This window comes from Falco naumanni, chromosome 11 (genome assembly GCF_017639655.2).
Source record: "Falco naumanni isolate bFalNau1 chromosome 11, bFalNau1.pat, whole genome shotgun sequence".
Taxonomy (NCBI): Eukaryota; Metazoa; Chordata; class Aves; order Falconiformes; family Falconidae; genus Falco; species Falco naumanni.
Genome location: NC_054064.1, coordinates 5,242,625 through 5,257,859, shown reverse-complemented (window position 1 = coordinate 5,257,859; position 15,235 = coordinate 5,242,625). Strand labels below are relative to the sequence as shown.

General features: G+C 40.6%; 1 protein-coding gene across 9 annotated transcripts in view; it reads left to right on the top strand.

Moving 5' to 3' along the window:
- Positions 1-15,235, top strand: part of RC3H1 (ring finger and CCCH-type domains 1) — a 65,035-nt gene that overhangs the window by 33,866 nt on the left and 15,934 nt on the right. For 4 of the 9 annotated variants that reach the window (XM_040610036.1, XM_040610035.1, XM_040610033.1 and 1 more), the window contains exons 5-14: positions 144-319; positions 1,146-1,346; positions 2,077-2,209; positions 4,346-4,464; positions 6,443-6,555; positions 9,944-10,225; positions 10,535-10,752; positions 12,253-12,629; positions 13,816-13,947; positions 14,554-14,706. In XM_040610036.1, coding sequence (XP_040465970.1) covers positions 144-319; positions 1,146-1,346; positions 2,077-2,209; positions 4,346-4,464; positions 6,443-6,555; positions 9,944-10,225; positions 10,535-10,752; positions 12,253-12,629; positions 13,816-13,947; positions 14,554-14,706 — 1,904 coding nt within the window. Of the gene's footprint in view, positions 1-143; positions 320-1,145; positions 1,347-2,076; positions 2,210-4,345; positions 4,465-6,442; positions 6,556-9,943; positions 10,226-10,534; positions 10,753-12,252; positions 12,630-13,815; positions 13,948-14,535; positions 14,707-15,235 lie in introns of all 9 variants that reach the window. The other 5 variants (XM_040610037.1, XM_040610034.1, XM_040610030.1 and 2 more) reach the window with 2 other exon arrangements.

Sequence of the window (15,235 nt, the reverse complement as noted above, 5' to 3'; positions counted from 1 at the left end):
CTCCCTTTCCCATCTGTGAGTGTGTGTGTTGTGGGAGAGGGGGCCTGTAGCCATCTCCCACTTGTAGGAAAGCAAGAATCTGCAGAAATCTTTCTTGGTCTTCTCTCATCCTTTGTCTCTTCTTTGCATTTTCCCCCCACCAGCAATGCAAGAGGAGGCTTTAAAGCTGGTTCTGCTGGCTCTGGAAGATGGATCTGCTTTGTCACGAAAGGTCTTGGTTCTCTTTGTGGTTCAGAGGCTGGAGCCGCGATTTCCTCAAGCTTCTAAAACTAGCATTGGGCATGTTGTCCAGCTTCTTTACAGAGCCTCATGCTTCAAGGTATGAAGAAGATTCTTTTTGGAGATTTCATAATGCTGTGAAAACTATTGGGTTTACACTTTGAGTTTTCATTGTTCTGTAACATAAAAATAGATGTAGTTCTAGAAAATATTATTCATGAAGTCACACATATTTGGAGAGTTCTTTGTTGTACAGCTATGATGGCAATGTAGGCTAAAACTGCAACTGTAAGCTGTAAAGCTAGGTTTTGACTCTGTCCAGATTTAATAGGTGCCCAGTAAGAAAACTTGTATGTAAGTCAGCATGGCTTATCTCCTTAAAGGAGGCTTAAAGCTGGAAAAGCCCCAGTTCAGTTAATTGAGTAGTGATGTAGTTAGAAATAAAGGAATGTGAGGCTTTTGGATATCAGTGTTGTATAAAGGGAACTTAAGCTGCTTGATCTGCTTTCAGTATTTAATGGTCCATTCCTAGGTCCTCAACTTAAATGTCATTCACTTTTGCTAACTGAGGTGAAAAACATTTTGTGTGCTTCCAATTGTACCCTCAAACAAAATTCTGCAATAAAAAAACCAAAACACCCTGACCGGAGAAGTAAGGTGTGGATGCTATAAAGTTGTTTTAGGAAGTATTGACACTTCCACCAGTATCTGGGTCAGAGTAAGGTACATTCAATAATCCATTTCATAGAGGTTCAGCTTTATGAGGAGTGTGTTATTTTAGTAGGAACTAGCGTTTGCTGCGTCGTGTCATAGTTCAGTTTGGGAGGAAGAACTTCATTGCTGACTGAAGATTTCACTTGCCTTAGACTTTACATAATCTCTGGTTTATCCTGCTTAATTGTATTTGGCTCGTTTCTCCCTATTAGGTGACAAAGCGGGATGAGGATTCCTCTCTGATGCAACTGAAAGAGGAATTTCGGACTTACGAAGCTCTGAGAAGGGAACATGATTCCCAGATAGTTCAAATAGCTATGGAAGCAGGTTTACGCATTGCACCAGATCAGTGGTCCTCACTGTTATACGGAGACCAGTCCCACAAATCCCACATGCAGTCCATCATTGACAAGGTAAAACCACCTAAAATCAGCCTTGTCTATCTTGTTTGCAACTGTAGTAGATTTAAATGCTTGTAACATGATTTTACAAGTTGCGCCCATGTGTACTCGCCCATTAATCATTTCCCCTGTTATTTCAAAACTTGTTGTGGCCTAAATAATTCAAATACGTATTTGTAACCTAATGAATCTTGCTCCCTCTGCCATCCTGCCATCTCTTTCTACTTCACTTCTTTCTGCAGGTGGGAAGCCACAAAGGTTAGCTACACGGTTGGGATGTGTCCTTTCTTAACAGCTGATAACTGCCAATGTAGTAACAGGGGTTAATGGTTCATGTTTCCAGGCAGGTCTACACCTGAAGTAAAAAAGACGTGGAAGCACATTTCTTAAATAAAATTACTTGATTCTGGAAATGCTCTGATCCCTTGAAGTTTAAATTAAATGGTTTCTAATATTCTCTGGGTGCCAGCACAACACAGAAAAGAAATAGGTTATATTGGTAGAAAAAATACCAGCCTTTGTTTTGTCTATTTAGAGCTGTATTTTAACCTGCAGTGTCAAAGAATTGTGTGTTCATATGCTAGAGAAAGAATTTAATAGAAGGTACTGACTGAAAAGGGCTTGTGTGAAAAGCGTTTTATTCCAGTTTTGGAAGACTGCTCTTGTGAGCCTGTGGAGCAACCTTCAGAAACCATGAGGATTGCTTTGCCTGTAGAAAGTTAATTATAATAATTTTTTTAAGTTGCAGACCCCAGCCTCATTTGCGCAGAGTGTTCAGGAACTAACTATTGCTCTTCAGAGGACCGGAGATCCAGCTAACCTGAATCGTCTTCGACCTCACCTAGAGCTCCTGGCAAACATTGATCCCAGTCCAGGTAAGTTTTAGATGTTTTATAAAAACCTTTAACTTACAGTTTAGCAAGAGGAGCTTAGCCCTGTTGAAGGATTGAAAGCTGTTCATCAAATGCAAGGAACATCTTCTAACTCATAAACTTAAGATTCTTGAGTGATATTCATAATCAGCCTGGGAACAGTAGTAATCTTTGTGAGGAACTAAACTATTTTGAAGCTAAAATAGATTCAAAAGTATGGCAGGAATAACTTCACCGCTTCTCTGAAGAGAGCTTCCTTGTTTGACCGCTCTGTGTGAGCATGGATGAGGATGTTGAATACATACAATCTTGTGAGGTGACATGGTGTGTACTTGATATTGGGCAATGCTAACAGGGGGAGTGGCAGCAGTCTTGGCTTCCTTATTTTCCCCTTTTTTAGTACATGTGCTGCCATTTGAAATCAGATTTGTAAAGCAACAGGAAGATTGCTAGAACCACTGTGCTTAATGCAGAGCCTTAGCTGTTACTGGGGTCTTTCTCTCCAGTCCTTCACCAGAGGAAATAATTTGTGAACAAGTAGGGAAAGTAGTCAAGAAAACACCAGATTAAGGACTTTTGTATTAACTTATCTAAAAATAGGATGTCTTTTTCTTTGTTCTAGAAATTCTGTGTATTAGTTTTTGATCTGAGGTCTCTAGCCTGCAGACATTTCACTTGGAAGACTCTCAGAGGCAGCGTTAAATCATAAGGCACCTTCTGTGTAAACAGTTTTGGATTCTAAAGTACAGTTTTGATGGATTGATTAGACAGAAGCTGGGAAAAAATCAGTCTAGGCAAGAAAGGTTTGTTATGCTAGGGAATTCAGTATTTTCCTTGTTCATGCATAATTCTGCAAAGGTGTGAAGGACAGTCGGGGAAGGGGAAGATAGTTGGGAAGAGTATAACTGGGAAATAAAATCTTACGTTGTTGACAGGAGAGAAAAATGGAAATTGTTGAAAAAGCAGCACTGTGAGGATGGACTGCCTGAGGGAGAAGGGAAGGGACAGAACAGAGTGCTGTGGCTGAAGTTTCGGTTTATACCTATTAGTATTATGAAAATCAATATCAAAATGCTGTGAAGACCTAAACTTTGGTTTCGGGAGGTAAAAATTTTTAGTTACCAATTTGTTTGTTCAAGCAAATAGTTACCTCTCAAATGGGGACCAGTTGTACTTTACAGATAAAGGAGATGCAGTGCTTTCTTCCCAAATCTTTCATGCTGTAACAAGTCAGGGACAAAACTTTGTGTGTACTGCAAATTTGTTAGCCAAAGGCTGATACGGAAAGTGGAATTGCTAGTAGCCTTACTCAGTTTCAGTAGGTGAGTCTGATCTTGATGCTTCTCTTCTGTGCTGTTGAGTTGCTTCCCTGTTGTTCTATAGGTACATTGAGGTTCCTCTGGAAGCGTAGTCCTTGCGAGCAGAATAGAATGTCATTATGCTAAGATCTTGAAAGGCACTTTGAGGTCTTCTGTTTTACAGCAGGGTGTGTAGGCACGTGGTGGGAGTGTCATCTGCTGGAATGGATTAAACAATTAGAAAAGGAAATTGGCTAGAAGAAACAAGTGCCCCTATAGAATTGAGACTGTAGAGTTTATTCACATTGCTCTGCTAGAGGGTGTTCTGATACATAGATGCGCCTTGTGACATTTTTCCATCTGAGAAGCAGCAATTTCTGTTGCTGTTCAGTGACTGTGTCTGTGTGATCTAGGCCAGTGATGGTATTTGTACAGAATGATTTTACCTACCGGGGTCTGAATGTGAAGAGAGATTTTCAGCCTGATTATTATTTTTTTTTTTTAAATTACGTGCAGAATTCGTACAATGCATTTACTCTGGAGTTCTTGTGATATGTGGAGATTCTGGTAAAAGGAAGTAATTTGACATGTTAATAGTAGTCTTGCTGGCTCGTTTGGTATTTTGTGTGGTTTAATCTTGAGTCTATAGGTAGCTTTATTCTTTAAGTGGTGCTTTTCCCTGAATTAAGGTGCTGAATGCTTTTATCTAATAACACATTTCTGATAAAATCTCTTCAGTTGTCTGGTGAAGTTTTGCAATACTGATGGTTTCTCCATACCTGGTTTTGGAAGACTCCTTCTGATTTTTCTTTTTATATTCTGTTTGCTGTCAATGCAATAGATGCTCCACCTCCGACATGGGAACAGTTGGAAAACGGACTAGTTGCTGTGAGGACTGTGGTTCACGGCTTGGTTGATTATATCCAGAATCACAGCAAGAAAGGAACAGATCAGCAACAGGTAAAAGCCAAATAATTTAAGTGCTTACCCCTAAATTTTATTGGCAGTACCTAATAGTAGAGGTTTACTAATGTCACCTGGAGGAGATTTGCTTTGACAAAGAGCTGATGGAAAACATCACTGCTGTGACATTTATCAAAAAAGAAACGAACAAGAAAGGAAAAAACCCAAACCACTATGCCTCACGCCCCCCTATACCTGTGGCATTAATTTGCACAGCTCACTAGGGTGAAAACAGTCTGATTGTGCTGCAAGTTTAGGGAAATGAATAAACAACCCTCCTGACTAGAGGGTGGGGAAGAGAGGTCGGGGTGCCTGGCACTATCATCTGTGTGAATTTTCTTGGTTTTGTTTTAATGGGACATACTTCAGCCACATGGCTCTGTGTTAATGAATTATTCTTATATCTGTACTTAATGGTCTGTAAAGTTTGAAGATTTGGGGTAACATCATATAAAGATGCAATTCACATTCCTGAAACAAAATTTTTTTGTATCTGAAAGAAAATGATGTTGTCACATACATAATTAGCTTACCTCATAGTTATCTTACCACATGTTCCTTTGATCTCATTTTGTATTATAGCTAAGTTGATACAAATGCTAGCTGCTGCTGCAAGACAGAGCTGCCTGTCATGCAGTTCCCCACCCCCTCCCTTGCTTTGGCACTTATCCTTTTGGAGAGCTGGTTTGGGGAGCAGAACTAGTAGAAAGATTATCTCTGCCAAAAAACAAAAAAAAAGAGGCAAAATTGAAGTGAATTATTTCTGCTGTTCTACCTTTTTTGCATTCATTGCGAAGCTTAATGAGCACTGCTACCAGCAGAAAGAAAAGCAGTAGGAATACACAAGTGGAATCGTGGTGGGAAAAACAGTGAGGGTTTTTGTTCTGGTGAGACCATCGCCTAGACCTGGTACATGCTGTGCTGCTTGGAAGGGAACTCAAAGCCTCCCAAGTGAGAAAGGGGACATCTGCTGAGCATTGGGCAGAGTACTGCTGGCTGGCAGCAGTGGCCAGCAGAAGGCTGTGCAGCTTATGTGCACCCTGCCTAAATCCTTTCTTTTTCACTGCAGTAGATGACAAAAAAAAAATTATAAAAATAATCAGTTTGCAGGTGGCTTCTTACAGATTTACATCTTTTGGCTGTTTTTCAGGAAGCAAAAGTTTATTTTACAGACCTTTTCCCTCAGTGGGAGCTCTGATAAAGTATTTCTGCCACTGATGTAATTCTGCCTTAAAAACTGTAGGAACTTAAATGTCTTTGAGACCACCTCTGGCCTTCTGTCAAAATTTATTTAGAGAGACTGGCACATGGGTGTATATGCAGACAGTAAGATTGCAGTAAATTGTTTCTTGGGAAACTTAACGAAGAAAAATACAGAAGACAACCCATACCCTGCTGATGTGTGTAGGAGTAAGATTGCATTCTCAGTGATTGACTGAAATAATTATTATAGATGGTGAAGAGATTTTTAGTCCAAAGTGGGCTAAAAGGGGTCTTGAGTATCCCTTTGTCTATGAGAGTTGGATTTCATCAAGTGCCATTTTGAGCTAAGAGAAATCAAGGGAGAAATAATTGACTAAACTTTCAATCTACCACAAAGTTTGATGAATATCTGGTGATTTCTGGTTAAGCATGATAATTTTTTCAGCCTGTATCAGTTTTGTCCACTTAACTGTTGCCTGAAACATACAGCTGTGTTCCAATCAAGCTTCAGTAAAGAATTCGGATAAAAATGTTTTAAAAACCTGATAGTGACTTAGTTGTCAAAATATTAATTCCTGAATCCATTAGTTCTGAAGAACCAAATACCAATACTGCTCCAGTCATTTATTTCACAGTAGGTACTTCTGGAACACTTAAATTGAAGGAGTTGTCAACAGTCAAACATTGGGCCTTTTAATAGAGGGGTACGTTCAGCTCTTGGTTAAGCGTACTTGTGTTCAGGTATCTCACGTGGTGTCTCTAACCTTGTCAGCCACCTCAACACAGCAAGTACAAGACATACATGTGCAGAGACATGAAACAGAGAGGAGGATGCCCCCGAGGGGCCAGCTGCACCTTTGCACATTCACAGGAGGAGCTAGAAAAGTAAGTGTTACCTCTTATAGTAGAAATGGGTCCAGTCTCTGTTTTGTCTTACACATGAGTCATGCGTGCCTCCTGTACTCATTCCTTGATATCACTTGTCTGTCACGTTAGCAAGAAATAATTTGAAAAACTTAGCAGTCATCTCAAGTTTTGGAATTGTTTGTTCTTAAATACAGGATATTTTGCTTTGTTCAGCAGTAATGCAGCTCTGAAAGTCTTATGTTGACACAGGTGTTATTTGAGACTTTAGAGGTGGGCTGTTTTTCTTATTTCTTAAGTGTGACTAAACATGCTGTCTGCATCCATTATGCTCGTTTATTTGTGTGTACTTCTCATCTTGCCTTTATATTCAGCTAGGTTCCTGGCAGTTCTCCAGATGGCAGGGGTTCTCTTGTTTTTCTGTGCTGCTAGGGCTATCCAGAGAGCTAGAAATTATCATTGCAATTTGGTTTTTTTCCTGCAACAGTTATTCTTTGAAACTTCTTGGCAGATTGCACATGCAGTAACCTTAAAGTGGTTAAAGCTATTGTTGAAGGGTTAAAAGATGGTGGTCATACAAAGCCTGCAGTAAATAAGCTACATGAATTACAGGAGGGGGCACCCAGTTATCTGCTGTTCTGAAGGTTGTCTTAACTTTTTTTAAAGTAAAATGGATTATTTAAGAGTTAAAAGAAAAAAACACAATATAATTTATACAGTACTTAAAACTTGGTTTTCGGGCTAAAATAATTAATGTCTTATAAAGAAGAGGTGTTTTTTTCTCCAATCAGAATAAAATGCCAAAGATTTGGAAATGTTATGCAGCTTTTTTAATTTTCCTTAATCTAAAACTTGAAACATTATTATGGCAGTTCATTGGCTGTATAGCCAGCATGCGGTGCATAGGCAAGACAGGAAGAAAAAAAGAACAGAGCACATGGTGTTAGAATGACAAAGGCAGTTACTCAGATGAACAGAGAATTGGACTTTGATACTCGTGTTCTGCAGAAGCAGTTGGGGGTTTTCCTCTTTCGTCATGATGTTAAGAAAATGGAGATTGGTGGTGCTGGTTTGGATGGTTAACAAGGGTGGTGAGTCAGTATTAGTATCCCTGAACTAGCTGTATGTATCAAGAAGGGCTGTTTGTCAGCTTTGCAGATGTAAGAGGCTTGTTTTGTTCAGACTGACTTGTATGTCTTGGTGGTAATGTTGTCATGGGGTGGTTGTTCTGTTTCAAGGTACAGCGGTTTCTGTAGGTGGCTGGGGGACTTCTGAGTTCAAATTCTTCCTTGTACCTTTTATCTTGGCTTAATTCCTTTGAGTAGATACTGCATTAGGGTTACTCCTTTTTAAAATGCTTAGTATGAATAATATGCATTACCATTGTTATGTAGTTCCTGTATCTTACATGTAGCTTTAAGTTAGCAGGAGGGTTATGGGGAAGTGTGTAGTAAAGCCTTAGATAGCAAACTGTAGTCTGAACTTGCTTGAACAGCAGCAGCTCATTCCCCTCTGGACAAGGGACAAAGACCCAGTATACATAGGCATATATGAAACTTTTTTAGATTATTTTTGTGTCCTGCACATGTGGAGACTGCAACAAAGGTTCATAAACCTGTTCAGAACAATCCAGAGGGCAGCATAGTACTACTTTTATTCTAAGTATTTTTATCATGAGAGGGTGTTATATCAACTCTTCCTGTCACCTTTGATTGAATAGGTGTTTATATACGTGCTCCTGTCTCTCTTGAGCATTCTTTTGTGTTCTAGATGAATGGGTGGGGATGGCCAGTCTTCCTGTCTTAAAAGTAGTGTGCAAGTGTTCAGAGAGTCAGGAGCCATTGGACAATGTACCTCCAGGGGACCCGATGGGAGGCAGACATCCAGAAGTAACTGGCAGGGAGAACACGGCAGTGGTTTCCCAGTGTCCTGCTGCTGCTTTTCAGGGAGCAACTGGTTTGGGTATTGAGCAGGATGCCCAAGTAAAACCCAAAGTTCAGCCTGGGAAGCTCACTTGGCTTGCCTCTTGTGTCCAGCTGACATGAGATGACAGAAGAACTTCTGAGCAGCATGTTTAGAAAGCTGTAGTCTGCCCCTGCTCAAGTGCTTCTACTGTGGCAATGGCCTAATTTGTTTACTCTCTTTTAATGCATTCTGAATGATGCCCACTGTCAGCTGTAGCTTGAATTTATAGTGTGATTAAGTGGGCAAAGATTAATCCAGACAGGAAATCGGGAGAGTTAGGAAGGTGGCTAGAAGACAGTCAGTGAACTCTTAAGAGATCAACGGCTCAAATTTGTACAGTGGTATCACACTGTCTGACTCTGTGCTCAGTCATATCTAAAAAACAAAACAGCCACAAAAACAAAAAAGAACATTTTGCTTCTAGTATTGCTGTTAATTCTGTTGCATGTGGGCAAATACAAAGACTATCTGAAGATTGAGTAATAGACTATAACAGCCCCCTTTTTCTACAATAATGCATGCACCTTCCTAGGCTGTGTTACCATCTCATTTAGTTTGTTAGGTATGATATCAAAGTGTTGGCTTCAACCCTGTTGAAGAAATTGCCTCTTGTTCTGCAGTATAAACAGCAGGAACACTCAGGCCTACAAATACACCCTCCCACTTGCATTCCGGTATCTAAGCTAACGGCAGGATGTTTAGTGGAGGACTTTCAACTCTGGAATTTGCTCTCTTCATTGCTCCAGTGCCATAAGTCTGCTGATTTTTGTGGAACATTAGTTAAAAGGTTCATGCTTGTTCAGACTGTTATCGGAAGCAGTTACATTTTTTTGAATTACAGTATGTTCAGAGTTTTTGTCTCTGCAGTCTATTTGTCAAACCACACAAATGGTATAAGCTGTGTATAGTATAGTAACATAAATCTTAACAAACTGCTTTAAAGGATAGCACATGTAAATAAATACTTGACTTGGCTTATTATTGGCCACATGATGCACAAGTGAATCCTCATTATTTGTCACTACCTTTCTGCTGTTACTTTCTTCTCTGAATAAAATGGGCTTGAATAGTCTGTGGTCTATATTCTGAAGCTTCTGTTACTATAGGTAGTATTTTATGTGATGTTTGGGTTTGGTTTTCTTCTGTACAGTTGAAATGCATATATGTACAGGAAGTAAGACTTTAAACTTGCTGCGTGAAGTTTAGCTGTGAATTCTTGGTGGAGTTGTCATTAAAAATCCATCCTTGTTCTTCTGATTGAAACTGCTATTAACTGTTCAGATAGCAGTGAAGTTGTAGCCTAATAGATATTCTTGCAAGCCCTTAGGGAGCTTGAATTAGAATTTGAAACTTTTGGTAGCATCTGCATTTGCAAAATCTTGAAAATGCAATTCCTTTTAGTTTCTTGTTTCAATTTTTTCCTGTGTGGCTTCTTTTTCTGAAGATTCCGTAAAATGAACAAGCGTCTGGTTCCCAGAAGACCCCTGAGTGCCTCCCTGGGCCAGCTAAATGAGGTGGGCCTGCCTTCAGGAGCTATCCTCTCGGAGGAAGGGGGAGTGGACTTGCCCAATAGAAAAGCTTCTGCTCTGCCAAATGGAATTGTGTCAACAGGCAGCACGGTGACGCAACTTATTTCTCGAGGGACTGACTCCGGTTATGAAACTGCTCTGAAGCCAGGGAAGATGGAACATCTGAGTAGCAGTGCCCCTGGATCTCCTCCTGACTTGTACGGGTCTTCCTAACTTGTTCCAAGTGTCATGTGTGTAAATATGCAGTAGAAACAAAGTAAACCCATTCTCTAGAAAAGAAACGGAACAGGGTTTGTTTTTTGTTTTGTTTGGTTTTGAGTTTAAGTGATTAAAGAGTAGAAAATTAAAGCTAAAACTCTTAAACTGCTTTACTCTCCCCGTTCGCTTATTTTAATTGGAGAAGGTGATGTAAGCCTTCAGAACGTGGAGTATAGGCAAAGAACAGTGTTTTTAAGTAGTGTGCTATATCAGACCTTAATGAGCAGTGCCATCTTTCTGCTTTTTAGGCTGGAATCTGTCCCCAAGAGCTCTATTTCTGCCTTGCCAGTGAACCCTCATCCTGTACCCCCTCGGGCTCCAACAGACCTGCCTTCAGTGTCTGTCACCAAGCAGTTGCAAATGGTACCACGGGGGTCTCAATTGTATAATGCTCCACAAGCAGATATGTTTTATCAAGATCCTAGAGGAGCTGCCCCACCATTCGAGCCAGCACCCTACCAACAAGGTAGGTTTTGAGACCAAGCTCTCTTTCATCTTTGTACTGATGTTATTCTTCCTTCCCACTCTGCTGTTTACTTAAGCCCCAAGTTGAAATTGTCTTGCATATCACGTGGAGTATAGGCACTAATGTGGTGATGGTATAATAAAATAGAAATTGGCAGGCTTTTTGTGTCTTGACTGAGGACTTTAATGCGAGCAAAAGCAGAGGTATCCGTCCAGTGTAGCAAATGCTTCTCTCTTCAGTTTTTCCTGACTGGGCTAGGTCAAGGATCTAATATGGTAAACCTTAATTCAGTTTGAGTTGGGGGACGGGGGGAATGGAAATAAACTTTAACCAGCAGAGGGGTTTGTGCTTGAGGGATGAAAATACTTACGTCCTTAATGAAAAGTGTGTGTGTTTCAGAAATGTCTGCATGTGTATGGGTAGAGACAAGTGAAATTAGAGAAGGGCAATGCGCAAAAAGAAAACATCATAAAAAAAGGAACTAAGAGGAAAAGTTTTACAAGACCAAGCAGAGAAAGATAATACTGAAGGGGATTAAAAAGAAAATTTATAGCTGTATATAAAGACAGGGAGCTATTCTTACGCAACATAAGATTGGAGAGATAAATGATACAAAGTGAAGTTAATATGAAAGAAAAATAAGAATGAAAGACCAAAAGAAGCGGAAAGAAGGAAAAAAAAAACCCTAGAAAGGAAAGGGGGCTGGGGGTACAGGCCATTTTTGAGAAAGTGACAGAGCGTTTTGAAGAAGGAGAAAAAAACATTTGATTGTGTGCAAATGAAGATCTGAGGTTGTCCACAAAATTTGATGTGTGTGGTGTTGACCATGTGTTCATATTCATGCATGCTTTTAAATTATCCAGAGATCCCAGAAAGATTACTAAAAGCGTCAGGTAACTAAGAGGTGTGATGTTGGAAGTCTTTGGTGATTCACAGTACTGAAATTTCCTTCTACTCTTCAAGAGGTAGAACAATTCTTAGGTAACTTTAAATTCTAATTAATCCAACACAGGCAGTGGCTCTGATACCTTGGGACAAATAGAATTTTACTTGCATAAAACAGAGATACGCAGGCTAATCTTCAGTTTACTTTTTAGGTCTTGTCTAGCTAAAAGCATTCTTATCAATCTGCAGAGACATTCTAACGAATTATTTCCATTTGGTATGCTAGCAGCACCTCTGTGGTACCTGTGGTGTGCTCAGTCACACCACCTCTTCTCCAGCTACTATACCTTTTACACCTTCCTGAGATCACATTTAGATGGTTGAACTGTGTCACTTGAGCTTTGGATCAGCTTTTGCTTTTTCAAGGTTTTCTGTGGTTAATTTTTGAGTAGAAATACCAGTTACAGTGAGGGAAAATAACAAATGTGAATTAATTTATACCCTTCTCTTCACAATACTTGTAGACTTGAGTATTTGAAACGGGTTTTTTTGTGGATGGTTGCGATGATTACTTTCTGTATCCTTTTTGTGTTTTTTCCTCTTGCCTTATTTCAGGAGTCTACTATCCCACTCAGTCCATGTCTCGCTTTGTCCGACCTCCTCCATCGGCTCCTGAACCTGGTCCACCTTATTTAGACCATTACCCACCCTACCTTCAGGATCGTGTGGTGAGCCCACAGTACACGCAGCCGCAGCAGTATCCTCCCATGGGACAACCCATATACCCACCGCACTATGACAGCCGTCGCGTGTATCCCCCTGTCCAGCCGTATCAGCGAGAGGAGATTGTCCGAGGAAGCCCTGTACCCATTGAAATTCCACAAGCAGCTGTACCATCCTACGTTCCTGAATCCAGAGACAGATACCAGCAAACAGAGGGTTATTGCCCAGTGGCTCCGCATCTCGGTCAGATCAGACCTTCATGCCACAGGGTATGTTTTTTATGTGGCGGGTTTGTAGTTGTTTGAGAGAGAAACTATAAACTACTTGAATATTTTTGCAGGGAAGTGGTGGGTTTTGTGAGGAATTAGAAGTTTGAACTTTAGGGAGGGGGTATATTTGATGAAGCTGATCGGAATCTGGAAAGCTGTTTAGTTACTGGTCAACTCTGTAACTGTAATGATGTTAATATGTAAAAGAGTGGGTTGCTACTTAGTGCTCAAAGTAGAAGTTGTCGTGGTTTAACCCCAGCTGGCAACCAAGCACCACGCAGCCTCTTGCTCGCTCCCCCTGACCCAGAGGGATGGGGAAGAGAGTCGGAAAGGAATGTAAAACTCAAGGGTTGAGATAAGAACAATTCAATAGCTAAAGCAAAACCCATGCATGCAAGGAAAGCAAAGGAAGGAATTCATTCACTACTTCTAATCGGCAGGCAGGTGTTTGGCCACCCCCAGGAAAGCGGGGCTCCATCATGCGTAACAGTTACTCGGGAAGACAAACCCCGTCATGCCAAATCCCGCCCCCCCCCCCCTTCTTCTTCCCCTAATTTATATACTCAGCATGTCATATGGTATGAAATACCTCTTTGGCTAGGTCAGGTTGCCTGTCCTGGCTGTGTCCCCTCCCAATTTCCTGTGCCCCTCCAGCCCTCTTGCTGGCAGGGCCCAAGGAACTGAAAAGTTCTTGGTTTAGTATAAACATCACCCAGCAATAACTAAAAACATCAGTGTCTTATCAACACTTCCCCCATATGATTGCAAGGGGGATGTGCCATACTGGAACACGTTCCAGGGGAAACTTTACGAAGTTGGAACACAGAGTTCATGTTGAGCTACCAGTGACTTAAAGATTAGTAATTTTAAAAGTTAGAAATGCTGGGTTAGTTGAGGATCTAATCAGTTGTAGGCAAATAACAATCACTGCCTTTGGCATGTCTAGAATTAACGCTGGCCAGTGTAGGAGCATCTGTGTCCTATATTAAACATGAAAGTTAACAGATAGACTGGATAATAACAAGTAATGATCACTTCATTAACGATACTGTCTATTCACTGTATTTTTCCTTTTTTGCAGTATGTGGTTATCGTATTTTATTTGGGTAAACAACCTTTTAGAAATTACTAGGTTTGTGCATTAATGCTTCAGAAGCTTCGTAACGTATTTCTGTCTTCATTTCAGCCTCATCCCAGCCTGGATGAACTTCACCGACGCAGAAAAGAGATCATGGCCCAGCTAGAAGAGAGGAAGGTGATTTCTCCACCTCCTTTTGCATCCTCACCAACCTTGCCTCATCCTTTTCATTCAGAGGAGGTAAGCATATTTTGACAAAAATGTGACTTGCTCTCATGTTTAGAAAATGCTTCGGAGTTTTTGTGTGCTAGTAGGTGAAGACAACAAAAAAACAGGAATGGTGCAGTGTTGGCAAGTGATGGGGGATGTAGATTTTGTGCTCCAGATGGGAAGCCCTGATAGTGCAGTCTCCAGTTTCTTGATTGGCTGTTGGTTGCCTGATCTACCAGTGATCCTAAGCTGGTTTTGGTGCAATGAAGGGAGTTAGTTTTGAGCCATTATTAATTGAAATAGTCAGTCTTCACCATTACTGGACTTTGTTTTGTTTGCTTCTGACATGTTTAAAATTAAGTAACAGCTTGATAGAAGTTTGTGGGTTTTAACCAAGGTCAAAATACCACTTTTATACTGGCCAAGCGAACAGTCAGCACTGGGAGTGTAGCCAGGTGATCAGAATTTCTTGTATTTCATGCTTGCTCTGGCCCAATTCCAAATGGTGATGTATTGATTAAAAAAAAAATAATCCTGGTGGTGTTTTTCAAGTTCATTGCTGTTGAAATAAGTAGTGGTGGCTGTGAAGCTGCTTCTTCCCTTCACTTACAGAACCAGATCTTTGTTTTTGTACAGTACTTGGATGAAGACCTGAAGGTAGCTGGGAAATACAAAGGAAATGACTACAGCCAGTACTCTCCCTGGTCCTGTGACACCATCGGCTCCTACATTGGAACCAAAGATGCAAAACCCAAAGATGTTGTGGCAGCGAGGAGTGTGGAGATGGCGGTATGTAGGGATGAGGGGAGCGCAGAAGAAAAGCTGATCCTTCTGTGGATTGGGAGGGACTCTTTTCATTTACTTTCCAGTATGCTGGCAGTGCTTGTATTTAAGCTCAGAAGTGCATTGCAGTCAACAAATGCATCTGCAAGTGTGCAGAGTGCTTTGTTTCCAAAGCTATCAACAGTCCTGCATCTGTGTAGTTGCTTTAAAGCTCTGGGTAGAGATGCAGGCTAACCACTCTGCTCTAAAGGCATGGATAGCAAAAGATACTTTGCCATGATTCTTAACACTTACTTGAAATCCAGAAATTGCTGTGTAATGGCAGTTTGTTAATTAAATGTGTCCATCTGTACTTTTTTCTGTCGGGGGAGATGTTGTAACTTTGTGCTATTAATTCCTTTTGAGGTGATTGTTACTGTTGTTAACAACATCTTTACTTGAAGGAGACTGTGATTTGTGACTATGAGAATACCCAAAACTTGCATGAAGCTTTTGAGAGAGGTGTAGTCATAATACCAGGCTGATTCTTCTTGAG